Source organism: Canis aureus, chromosome 21, assembly GCF_053574225.1.
Source record: "Canis aureus isolate CA01 chromosome 21, VMU_Caureus_v.1.0, whole genome shotgun sequence".
NCBI classification, from domain to species: domain Eukaryota; kingdom Metazoa; phylum Chordata; class Mammalia; order Carnivora; family Canidae; genus Canis; species Canis aureus.
In genome coordinates, this window is record NC_135631.1 from 8,252,343 (window position 1) to 8,265,673 (window position 13,331).

A 13,331-nucleotide genomic window follows, 5' to 3' on the forward strand; every position below is an offset into this window, starting at 1 on the left:
TCCGTGTCTGCCAATTTCTCTCAAGCCCAGGCCAGGTCTGTGGTCAGCTTTGGGCAGTAACATCTCCACCGTGGGACGGACGGGGCTGTGGGCGAGGGTCCCGGATTCCAGGCGCAGGAACCCGTGCGGCCCAGGGCCAGGTCCTGATGTGACCTTCCTTCCTGCACTTCAGTGTTCTCTGTGAAGTGTTACCCACTGACTTCCAAGGTCACTGGAGGGTGGGCAGCAGCAACTGTGATCGAGGAAAGGCATGGGCATGCGGCAGGAGGTTAATAAATGGCACGATGATTACTCGTGTGTCTTTCTGGGCAACTGAGCCCACAGTGGGTCTGATGCCCCCTCCCTGGGAGAGTGGGGGCGGACTCCTGAAACATGGTCAAGGGCACAGCTTTCATCATTTGCTCAGAAGCTACCAGGTGGCCCGGGTGTGGCTGGATGTCTTTCTTCTCTATGGTTCCAGACCTCGGACAGTAACATGTAAGACAAAAGTCTTTATCTGGGCACCCAAGAACAGGGAGGCATAGCTGGCAGGGATCTCACAGTCACCTGGTCTAACCTTCTATGACATTCTGGCAAGAGAATGCCTACCCTGCTTGACTCCCTGCAATGGTGGGGGGCTCATCACCTCTTGACACTGCTCTGTTCTACCTCTGAACAGCTACGACGGTTCTGCACACCTGCTGTTGGCCACGTGGCAGGTAGTATGTGTCCCTGGTGCGTTCCAGTCCTGTTGTCAGCCACGTGACATGCTACCAGCCAGCCTGGCCCCAGAGTCTTCTCTTCCAGACTCAGCCAACTCAGGTCCTTTGATGGTTCCTCTGTGGGGACTCCGCCTGTTTCAAATGCAGAGTTTGTGCATATGCACCTTCACGCACACGTATGCATCAGGTGTGGCCTCTTGGTGGTTCTCTGCCAGCAACAGGCCTTGGGGGGACCGGGCCCTACAGAAGCCATTGCCTGCAGGCAAGTCATGGCTGTCACAGGCTCTTCCCCAAAGCTGCACTCCTGGGCTGGATGGCCCTCCACATAACCATGGCGACAGCTCTAGGCCTTTCTTGGAGCTTCAGGCACCCTCCTTCACAAAGCATGACAGGCACATGGGCTGTGACCATGTGTCCAGGGTCCATTTCAACAGGCAGTCTCTTGCTGCGGCAGAAAAAATTCATCTGACCCAAACAGAGACTCCTCAGGAGAAGCCGGGGTCAGGCGTAGCTCCCTGGAAGTCACCAGCCTGGAGCATTCTCTCCCTCGGCTGTGCTGTTGGCCAGGCCAGGATCGCAACTTAAACATTCAAGGTCAACAAGTAGGCAACATTAGCAGGATCTGGAAAGTTGGCCAAGCCCCTTAGGAGGCGGATGACCCAGTTCCTCTGCTGGGCGTGGGATTCTTGTCCTAACACATTTTGTTTATGACGGAAAGGTGGTTGGGACAAGTCAGCATGAAAACCACGTCCTATCTGCAATTTCACTGCTAGATGCGAGCCCCAAAGAACTGGAAACAGGTGTTCAAACATACTTGTGTGAGAACGTCCACAGCGGCACCATTCACAAGAGCCAAAAGGTGGAAGCAACCCAGATGCCCAACCACAGAGGAATGGCAAGCAAAATATGGTGCACATGCACAATGGAATATTCTTTGGCCTCAAAAAGGCAGGACATTCTGACACCTGCTACAACACGGATGGGCCTGGAAGACGCTACATGGAGTAAAATATGCCAGCCATAAAAAAAAAAAAACAAATTCTGTATGATTCTACTCCTATAATGTCCTGGAGTTCAGAGAGGGTGGAGAGTGGTCACAGGGGGGAGGGACGGGGTCAGTGTCCCCTGGGGACAGAGAGTGGCCGGTGCTCACAGGGCTGGAGGAGGGACGGGGTCAGTGTCTCTTGGGGACAGAGAGTGGCCGGTGGTCACAGGGCTGGGGGAGGGATGGGGTCAGTGTCTCTTGGGGCAGAGATTCAGTCCGAGAAGATAGAAAGTCCTAGAGATGGATGGAGGGATGTCCACACAACAACGTGAATACACCTAATGCTTCTGAGCTGTGCATTTAAAAATTATTGAGATCATAAATTTTACATTATGTGTATTTTATCACAATGAAGAAGTTTAGAAAGAAGGATGTACTGATCCCTCTAAACATGGATGAATCTCGTGGACGTTATTCTAAGCAGGGAAGCCCCACAGGAAAGGTCACACAATGAATGCCTGCCTCCCTTTACATGAAACTCCCAGAGAGTAGGTCGGTGGGGGCTAGTGCTGTGGGCAGGGGGGGTCATGGCTAGGCGCTCCCTTTTGGGGGGATGGAAATGTTCTAGAACTAGATGGCGTGGTGGTTGCATGATACTATGAATGTCCTAAGGCCACAACGTACGTTTGGAAATGGCAGTTAGATTATGTGAATTTTATCCCAGTGAAAGAGAAACAGATGAAAGCAGGTTTGATCCCTCATAGGATCATAGTCTATGCTGCTCATCACAGACCCACTGGGGGCCCCAGGGTGTGAGGCAGGGCCCAGGGCAGGGTGTTCAGACTCTTCTGCAGCCTGGGCCTTCAGGAGGAGATGGTTTGGTGGGCTTCTCTGAGGGGGCCCCAGGGATGGCCTGTCGGGTCACACAGCCTGCATCCCCCACTTTCTCTGTGTCACATGCTAACTCTCATTGAGGCCACCGTCCACGAAAAGCCCTCTGTCTGGGTCAGGGGACAGGATTTATTCTCCACACCCTCCCGGCCCCCAATGTAGGGAGTCTGGTGTTTGTGACAGGAATGAGGGGTAGAGAGACGTGGTGCTTGGGGACAGTGAGCCGGAGAAGCAGAAGTGACAGCAGGGCAGTGGCTGTCGGTGAGGCTCACCTGGCAGGACCCCAGCCTGCCTCGGCCTCCCCCAGAGTTACAGGGAAGAGGCACACAGACACCCATGGACATCTCGTGCCTGTATCGTTTCTGTGGGGAAGTTCGAACCTGTGCCCCGTGTTGCATCACCAAAGGTGCACTGCTCTCTGCATGCACCAAACACTGCTCCCAACCGGCCTTTTAACAGATGTCAGAAAGCAAACCTGCCAGGCTCCAAGGCTCTGCCTGCTTGGGGCCACACTGTTCAAGGGGGATGAGTCTTTCTTGTACAAAAACCTCAACTCAGAGGCAGAAAGAAGCGGAAAATGTATCTGAGGTGGAAGCCCAGAGTGATGGCATCCTAAAGATTCCTGGTGGCCAGTGCCTGTCATCTCTGACATCTGTGCTCATCCCCACGTAATGCTTAGTCCTCCTCCTCCTGGTTAGGCAGCCCTCTCCTCCTCTGAGCCACCCCACAGGTACACCCAGCCCCGACCCCAAACCTCGGGCAGCACCGAGACCGCATCTTGGGGAGGTTCTCCAGAAGACAGTGGCTTCAATGCAGCCCATGTACAGGGGGTCACAGCAGACCCACTGAGGGAAAAAGCCAAGGGGGCGCGAGTGCCCCATGCAAGCTGGTCCAGCGTTTTCATGGCACAGGTGAGCATCTTTGACCAGAGTGGGCCTGGCAGAGAAAGAGCCACATCTTACCTGGTAGCATCGAAGCTGTCATAGGAACCGACCGTGTAGTGCCTGAAGAGTTTCTTGCTGCGGTCTGCACGAGTTTCTGCACAGAGAGGGAAGAGAAACACGGTTTAGAAAAGTCACAGTCCCTGGATGCAGAAATCAGGCCAGCTGGGCCTTTCATTTATCTGACCTACGAAGCGCCAAGACTTGCTCTCCTGTGGAAAGATCTGGGAGGAAGTGAAGGCCTCGTTCTGGGACCTGACTTTGCAAAATTGGAGGAGCCCATATGAACCCCAAGGTCGGCTTTTGCAGAGTCAATACTCTGCCTTGTGGTTTAAGCTGGAATAACAGTGCGCCTTGGGCTCACGGAGCCCGCCAGCATGGTTTTCTCAAGTGCTGCTGGGTCTTCCAGCAGATCCGAGGGTGACTGGCTTTTGGGAAGAGAATGCTTATTGTTACTTTTCTGGTGATAGATGCTCTTTCCTAAAAAACAAACAAACAAAACCACAACCGTGATTCACATTCCTCATTAAGTCCTCTGCTTGCTTTTCTGACTCAGCAGATTTCGACATAAACTTCGGGGGACGTGGTATGTGCCCTGTCATTAGATTTAACGCATAGCTCAAGGCGGGACGGAGAAAACCCACCACCACACAAAAACAAGATTTGGCGGCTCAGTGATTTGCTGTTCAGATATTTCCCCCACAAATAAAATCTCCTGCACAACCTCCTTCCTAAGCCCTGGGAAAAAAACACAGAGGAATTATGGGACTGACCTCAGGAAAACAGCTTAAAATCTCACGATAACTTCTGTAACCCTCTCTGTGGCCAATCCACATTCTAAGCTGAACCAGCACACATATTCAAACCCCAAACATATACCTTCAGTTAAAAAATGAGTGCACGTAAGCGTACTGAGGAAGTTCAGGTAGCATCACTTGGCTCCTTTTATGCGGGAGGCAGGTGGTTCAGCAAACACGCAGGCTCATTTTCTGTACAGAATGGAGTTGCCTTTGGGGGATGGGAGGAGCAGATGTCCAGTCCAGGACTACATTTCCCAGCTGCCCTTGCATCCTGGTAGGGCCACATGACCACTTTCCACCAATTGAATGTGAGCAATGGAATGGCATATTTCATTACAAGGATGGGGTGGTGGTGGTGGGGGGTGTCTCTTGTGCCTTCCTACCCTCTCTTGCCACTTTGCCCAGCTCAGAGTTAGGACTGCTGGGCCCTAAAGGATGGTAGACTCTTCTAGGGTCCCCACAAGATGCCTGGGTCTCTGTATGTTGAACTGTTGAAGTGAGCAACAATTAGACGTCTACCACATCATGCTACACGAGAAGGACTTACTTGGTACAGCAGCTAACACTGTCTTAACCAATGTGCAGGTCAGGTCCTCTGGGACTTGACTCCCACCTGCCTTTCCACCCCTTTCCCATCACTAACCCTGAGGCTCCAACGACACAAAATGTACGATTCCATGAACAACAACATCATTATCGTCGCCAACACTAATTGAGTACCTGCTGTATACCAGGTCCTGTTCCAAGTGCCATTCCTATATTCACTTCCTGGACCCTCATGACCCCTGCTGATGGGGCATGTTCTGCTTTGTAGGCCACCTTTCAAATCCTGCTCAGGACCTTGGGGGTCCTCCTCATGGAGTTGAGCCCTCTGTCTCTGCTTTATGTGTCCTTGCTGCATCATCACTGACAATTTTTGGAGTCCTTTCCCTGCACTTCGGTCTGGTCATCTGGGCTCAGCCATTCACTGGTCACAGCAGCCCAGCAAAGGAGATGGGACTGCAGCCATTTTATGGATGGAGATGGTAAAGCTGCCAAGGCAAAGTCACATGTTCACTAATGGCAAGGTCAGGATGAGTCTCTCGGCTGGTAAATGGGCCCCAGGCTCAGGCACAGACCACCAGACCACACTAACTGACCCCTGGAGGCGGTCCAAGTCCCCTTGCTCTCTACAGTGCTCAAGGGTGGGGACTGGCCTTTCTCTCTATCCCCCCACCCCCCGCCCATACCTAACCCCTGGTAGATACCCACTCCAAGTGCTTGTCCACCTCATCTAAGTGACCTATTGTGTAATTAGCAAAGAAAGCAAACCGCACACCATCGGAGTAGCTTGAGTACATGGGACCCTTGCTGGGCTGGGCACTGGTCCAGCTAAGCTGCATGTACCTCTTCTGTGTTTGGCACCTGGATGAAATGTGCCCACATGTTTTGTGTCTTCCTCCCCTCCTCTTTGGCTTCTGTAGCATGCATATGTGCAATCTGAGTCATTTATTAAGCCTACAGGGGAGACAGGTCCTGTGCCTCGCATGCAGGGACTAGGAGACTCACAGAGTGTGGGGCCTTAGCTCTGCCATCAGGGGCTCATAAACCTGAGGATGGGGTGAAGACAGAGCATGAGGACATGGACCTTCTGTGGTCTAGGCCAAGGGCACCAGCAATCAGATGACTGGAGGAAGTACATGGGCCAGGCAATACATCTGGCCAGCTCAGCCCTGTGACATCTGTGTGGGAGCCCCATATGTGCCAGGCCCTGAAGGGATATGTAGGATTTGAACCTCATTGTGTTAAGCAGAGTAGCTCACAAAGCCACTGAACAACCATGGGGAACTCTCTGTAAGCTGCTATTATTACTCATAATTACCTTGCTTGCTTAAGCCCTATGTAGGCAGCTCTAAGCTGGTCGTCTAGGGAAGTGTTGGGCACTGAGAGATGACTGGTGTAGGCCTTTGGCTAAAGTCAGAGGTTGTGGGTTCCAGCAGCAGAGAGAGTGTGCAGCAAATGTGTGTGTGTGTGTGTGTGTGTATGTGTGTGTATGTGTATGTGTTTTCTAGAAGAAACATTTCAGAAAGGGAGCCATTTCTAGCCTAGGTCAGTTAGCCAGTGCTTCCTAGACTTTGGGATTACACGGACCAATAAAATCTTAAACAAAAGAGGGAAGAATGTAGACTGACATAAAATTTACCAAGTTTTTATTTTGGTTCAGTAAGAACATTGAGAATAATAGGTTCCCTTCTGCTACCTCAATTATCTTATTAGAGAAAGGAGACCCATAGAAATGAGACCTGCCTGATGAAAACCTCCCACTGCAGAGGTCTTTCCTGTCCTCTGGCTCCTGGACACAGTCATACTTCTGCTTTGGATATGGCCCCAAAGATCAGTGAAGAGGTACTGAGGGAGACATCATTGCCACCATCAGGGTCATTACCATCGTCATCACCATAGTCATCATTGCTGCTGCCATCATCACCATTGCCACCATCACCGTCATCACCACCATCACCACCATTACCTCCATCATCACTACCATCAACTTCCTCACTTCATCATCACCATCACCACCATCACCACCACCATCTGCTGCATGGCACATTCCGATGAGAGACAAAATGATTTCGTAGAGTCCAATATCTTGGAACAAAGAGACCCGAAGGGGCTACACCATCAGACATGAAGATGCTGAGGTGAAGCCCCAAGTCCGGGTTGGCTTTTGGTTCTATTATCGTAGAATGTAAAGTATGTGGAAACAAGGAAGGAGAAACAACTCAAGAAACCAATCATGGGAGGCACAGCAGGAAACTGTGTATGTGACTGTCTGCATGGGTCTCAGGGGGGCATTAACTAGGGGGCTGTGGGGGATTGGAGAACTGACATCAGCAGGCTTGGCTGTCTGTCCACCATCATTGCTGTTTTCAGTATGGGCTGATGACAGGAATAACTGGCTTCTGCCACACGCATAAAGCTATTGCCATTCATCCGTGTCCCTGTTCTTATTGTTTCTTTTACTCTCTGAGATCTTGCTCTCCCATAATCATCACCATTACCTCCCTCATCACCATCACTGCCATCATCATTGTCCTCATCACCATCATCACTATCACCACCTCCCTCATCACCATCATCACCACCTCCCTCATCACTATCATCGCTGTCACCACCTCCCTCATCATCATCATCATCATCATCATCATCATCACTGTCATCATCATCACCATCACCACCCTGATCATTATTATCATCACAGGAGCTCTGCTAAGTCATCTCTTCACTTCATCAAAATGAAGTTTTCCACCTTATTTGGTCTTCACACAGAACTCGTGGTAAGTGGCTATCTTGCTCCTGTTTTCAGTTTCTGACCTGGGGAGAGAGAAGGTAGGCTAGATTGCTCTCAGGACACTTCCCCTCTGTCACCGTGTACACCTCATGTCACCACCAGGGTTGGCCTTTGTTGGCAGCCTGGGACCTGCTGTCATTGTGCAGAGAGCCGGGGGCTGCTGGCTGCCTGGGCTGACCGCTTCCCAGGACTCACTGATGCAAATGTGAATCACAGATAGAACACTTTGGACTGGGCAAAGGGGAGAAGCATGCATTTGAGGACAGGCGAGCATTCCTGTGGATGGATGACAGCAAGACACAGGGCTTTTCAGAGAGGCATCTTGGCCTCAGCTGGAACCTCCACCACCAAGTCAACTTCCCAGGTCACTGGCCTCTGGGCCCCTGTTCAACCAGCAGTGGCTGCAGCCCCTGACACTCCTTACTTTATAACTAGGAGCAGGGGCATCTAGGCCTCTGCTGCAGCAGAGCCAATGATGCACACTGCTGCACCCAGCCCAGCAGGCCTTATGTGGGACACTGCATGGTGGAGGGATGCTGCACCTCTTCCCCACCATTTGCCTCTGGGTCTGCCCGGCACTTGCCCAGCACCGGGAGTAGGAAAGGAGGCATCACATGCCAAGCTGGGGGCTGAGATTCCTGTGCTGCTGTCACAAACCTCCCAGAATGTCTCAGACCTGCAGGATTGTGGTTAAGTGAGGTCGGTCTTGAAACCCCAGCTACTGTCAAGGGCAGACACTGGGGGTTTCCTGTGCCCATCTCAATCCTGAACAAAAGGACAGACCTGGGGCTCTGAGTGGAGGCAAGGGGCACAGACCCCATGACTGTCAGCAGGTCCTGGGCAACTGTCTGTCATTCTGTTATTCAGATGTGGACACACACATTCGAAGACTGCAGTTGGCTGACTTGGTCACTTACACACCCAACACAGCCCACTCCAGGCTCTTGGGTGTGGTCAGAAATCCACGCGTCCTTCAGAGGGTCCTAACAAGAGCTCTCAGAGCCCCCATATCTGCCTCCACTCTCCATCCTGCACTATCACTCTTCATCTTCCATTTGCATCGAAATTACCGACCAGCCACACCTTTCACAGTCCCTGTGCAGAAGACATTCCCCTTCTCCTGGGCTGTGCCTCCCTTGTTCTTTGGGGTCAGTCCTTTCTAAGGCCAGCCTGGTGGTCGAGTGAGGCTGCCCAGCCCCTCCCCATCCCCACTGCCCAGCCCCGGACTCCAGTGTTTGGCAAGGGAGCCTGGCAGGCTAGGCTGTCCTTTGACCACAGCAGGTGCCTGGTACAGGGGCGGGGCATGTGACCCTGGAGGGGACAATGGATCCTACTCTTACTGCTGCTATTTCTACTTTTGAGGCCACTGTGGGGGAGACGCTGCCTGAGAATGAGTCACACCAAGGACAGTGGAGCAGCTGGCAGGGAGGAACTGACCAACTGCCCTGGTGACATGGTCTGAAGCCCGGCACACAATCCACAGCTATGCCTGACTGTTCAGTTACACACACCAAATACATTTCTTTTTCAGTTTAAGACAATGTCGTTTACGTTGTTTTTAGCCAAAAAAAGTTCAGAAGGATGCAGTAATGCATTTAATGGTTTGCAAGTTTGCACTGACAGCCAGGAAAACAGCCACCCAAGGTATGGTGCTCACACTGAGTCTGGGCGCCTGCATCCCTTCCTCGGGGAAAGGACTGCTCCCTTCACCACATGGGCATCCTGGAGGAGCTACCTCTCTAGAGGCTTGGCACCCTGATCACCACAAGCACAGCTGTGCCGCAGGCTGCTCCAGGCATCATGTGGGACTCTCCTGGACCCCATCATTAGTATTAAGGGACCATGACACACACAGGACCCAACTGGCATTTTCTGAGATGTCCTGAGGGCTTGATGCTGCAGGAGGTGACCTTGCCTCGGCTGGATATCCTTAAAACTAGTCTGGGTCAATGAGTTTTGAGAAGTGACTTATATAACTTCTTGGATGTTTGGAGCATTCAGTCCCCAGTGTGAGCCTGTCCCTTGGTCCCAGCATTGATCTTTGCCCAGGGGCATGGTGATCAAAATATGAGATGATGATTGCTCTGTCAGCCTGGGCCTCCCAGGAAGCCCCCTGGGGTACATGACAGACATGTGGCATGAGAAATAAACCTTTGTGGTTTATTAAGATTAGGGACCTGTTTTGTTACTGCAGCTTTACCTAAGCTGACTGATGCAGACCGTGCATGGTCTTCTCTCTCAAGGGAGCCAGAACATTCCACGTTTTGCTCAAGCCTGGCAGAGCTGACTTTCTGTCCCCAGCAACCAAGAGTCCTGGTGAGTATAGGGGAAAAAAAAAAAAAAAAAGACTAGACATGATCAAGGCAAGGTCAGAGCTTGGCCCCTTGTCTGGGAGGTTGTCCATACTTTCCAGAAGAAGGTGGAAAACCACCCAACAAACAACAGGAATGTATCTCAGTAAACATGGACGGAGCCCAGCACAGTAGCACATGCCTTTATGTGTCTTGGGGGAGCACAAGGACGCCTCTCTGCTTATGATCAAGGAAGCAGATAATCTAACCAACCCAGAGGGAACTATTTACTTTTTTGTTTCCCTAACACTGAAGAAGCTTCTCGAAGCCAAGAACCAAGTACTTTGTAACCAGGCTCATCTCCTTGGCCACCGCCAGGCCAGTGCTTCATGCAGCAGATACTCAGCAGCAATGTCCACAGTCCCACACAGCAGTCCCCTGCCCTCATCTGAGTGACCATCAGCTTTGCTTGGACTGGTGCAGTAGTCTCTGGTCTCCCTGCTTCCATGCTTGTCCCTCCCCTCACTGATCTACTCTCTGTAGAGCAGAGGGAGCTTGAAGAAATGTAAAAATTAAGTGGATGCCACTGTGCTGCTTACTATTTTTCCAACAACTTCCCATGGAATTAGAGGCACATCCAAGTGCCCTTGGGTGACACCAGCCTAACACGGTATGGCCTCAGCTCTCACTGCTCTCTCTTCTCAATCACCCCACTCCTGCCACATTAAGTGTCTCCTTGTTCCTTGCAAATGACGAGCTTGTCTGTACCTAAGGCCCCTGTACTTGCTGATCTCTCTGTGGGATGCACTCTCCTCAGCTTACATCCTACTGTTCCCCTGGAGCCCCGGCTCCTACAACATGGCCTGGGGCACAGAAGTGCACAGTGACTGCACATTCAGTGCATGAGGGGATGAAACCCCATGCATGTCCTTGGACTCTTTGCTGCTATTCACTGATGGCAGATTCGAGTCCTTGGGTCGGACTGTGACAGGTTGAGGCTAGAACACAGTGCACGGGACCTTGCTCTTCCTGGGGTCAGCTGGGGTGGAAGCAGCCCGCCCTGCAAATTGAGACACCAGATCTTGATGGTGAAGATGTGGGCCCTCCTCAGCGGCCGCTCTGGGCCTCAGCTTCTCACCTACAAAGCCAACCACTGGATGAAATGACCCGAGTCTCTGACTTCTTGACCTGACACCTCTCCTCTGCTAATGATGCGGCTGGGGGCTAACCCTTAGCCAGGAGATGGCCAAGTACCCGGTTCCCCACACAGGCAGTGTTTAAGTGGATGCACCCTGGAAGCTTCTTTCTGAGTGTGGCCTAGAAAAATCTACACTGAAAGAAAAAAAGTCTAGAAATCCCATTCCATATACCTCCTGCAACTCGTGAAAGGGAGTGACAGATTGCATGACAAGCCTCAGACCGTTTGCATTTAAAATAGCCCTTTACGCAGAGCTGCTGGGAAGAGGATCCCATGTAGCTCGGCAAGGAAGCCAGGAGGAGGCATCTAGGGAGATTCTAATGGCCTCAGGTCCTCAAGGGTGACTGGTTCTGGAAACAGAAACCAGGAAAATAAATGTTCTCAAAAATAAAAAAAAAAAAGTACGGTACTCTGATGGACCAACAAGGTAGTTCAGAGGACAGCGTGGCGGGCAGGAGGGCTCTCGGGTCAGGAGACACCCTCATGGGGAGGGTGAGGAAGCTGGGTGGGGTTCCAGGTCGGTGGAGTGGGGGGAAGCCCTCGCTCACAGCTGCCCATATGTGGGAGAGGCATGCAAGGAAGGGTGCAGAGGCCTGCATTTAACATGGCAATTGTAAGCCCACCCCCCGCCCGCTGCACAGCCGGGCTGGAAAGTGCTTCTCTGGGCCTTGGCTTCCTCATCTGATGGGGGCCAGTAGCAGGGTGCAACAGCCCTGTGGGGACACGAGTACTTGTAAAGGGACCCCATGTGGGCTATCTGGGACTCTGTGCACGTTTTGTCCCAGGAGTCCCCCTTGAGCTTGGGTTTTCCCGTCCGGCCTTCCCCGAAGGCATCCTGCCACCCCCAGGATGGAGGAAGACACCAACCGTATCTGTCCAGGGGACCCCAGGAGCTGCCCTTCAGATCCCCTCTTGGCCTGGGAATCGGGAATGGGCATGAGATGGCCTTGGCTTCCTGTCTGAAGTGAGCACATCCCGATGCAGACACTGAGGCCATGGCCATGGGGAACAGAGGGGACCAGTGGCCAGAGCCCGTGCGGCCCTGCAGAGAGCTGGCTGAGCTGTCCTGGCTCCCGGCGAGGCCCACACTGCCTCCAGAACCAGGTGAGGCTGGGCCCTGCATTCTGCCCTCGGGGTCAAACAGAAGCCCTGCATCCCTATAGTGGTATTTACAGTGACAGTCCCCCCTATGTGGCTCCAAATACCCTCAGGGACAGCGTGCCCCTTGACGGCCCTTGCTGCATGCCGACACCCTTCAATCCCCCTCAGCCAAAGAGCAGCTAAAATGGCCAAGTGGGGGACGCTGGACCCACCAGGGGAGGGGTTCCCTTCCCCTCTCCGTGAGAAAGCCTGGGACTGGCCACAGGCAGGAGACTAAGCGTAAGGATAAGAAACGCTTCTGGGCTGTGCTGCCTCAGTTCATCCGTCATGATGGGGGGTCACGCGGGATTATACACCGAGCTTTCCATCTTGTTCCCCACATGCGGTGCCTCAAATTTACTCGGTTTATCGACGACCAGCTCAGAAGCCAAGAAACGGCTGCGAGAGCACGTGCGCATCTTCAAGGGGAGATGAAAGGAAAGTTGCCTGCGGTTTTCTCCTTGGGGACAGAAGAAACACTGACTGACAGCTCCTTTGTGGATGGCCGGGGCAGGGATTTAAGATGAGAAAGACGAATTCAAATTCGTGTGAGTCCTGAACAGGCCAGTGCAGAGGTGGATGCGAAGAGCTGGACTGTGTCGGCAAGTGCAGCTCCAGCCCTGAGAACACAGGGCAGCTTGGTGCGCGGCTGACTTTCTAGACTAAGCCCTGAAGGCAAGGCTGAGCGATCGCCACTGGCCACTTAGGAACCAGGAAGGGTCACTCTGGAGGCTGCACAGAGCTGTCCCCTCCGGGCCGCAGAACGGAGCAGGAGAGGAGGCCACCGGAGAGAGCCCTGCTTGGAGGGAAATACTGCCAGGGGCACAGTGGGCTGCCGTGGTCCGCGACCTTCACCCTGGTCTTCCTCCCCGGGACACCGTCAGGTTCTATGGCAAGGGGACACCATCCAGGTGTGGACTAACCCAATCCTAGGAGAAGACCATTTCCCCCTGTGGTTCGACCCCAAGAAGAACCAGAGGTGCCCTCACCAGTGTGAGATGGAGTAGCCACAGGAGCAGGGCTGTGGGTGACCCACGGGGGCTGAGAGTGGCC

At 52.8% G+C, this 13,331-nt stretch overlaps 1 protein-coding gene across 6 annotated transcripts in view; it reads right to left on the reverse strand.

Annotated features, from left to right (window-relative positions):
* The window catches only part of SHANK2 (SH3 and multiple ankyrin repeat domains 2), a 509,914-nt gene that overhangs the window by 181,582 nt on the left and 315,001 nt on the right, over positions 1-13,331 (reverse strand). For all 6 annotated transcript variants that reach the window (XM_077862790.1, XM_077862788.1, XM_077862792.1 and 3 more), the window contains one exon: positions 3,540-3,615. In XM_077862790.1, coding sequence (XP_077718916.1) covers positions 3,540-3,615 — 76 coding nt within the window. The remainder of the gene's footprint in view (positions 1-3,539; positions 3,616-13,331) is intronic.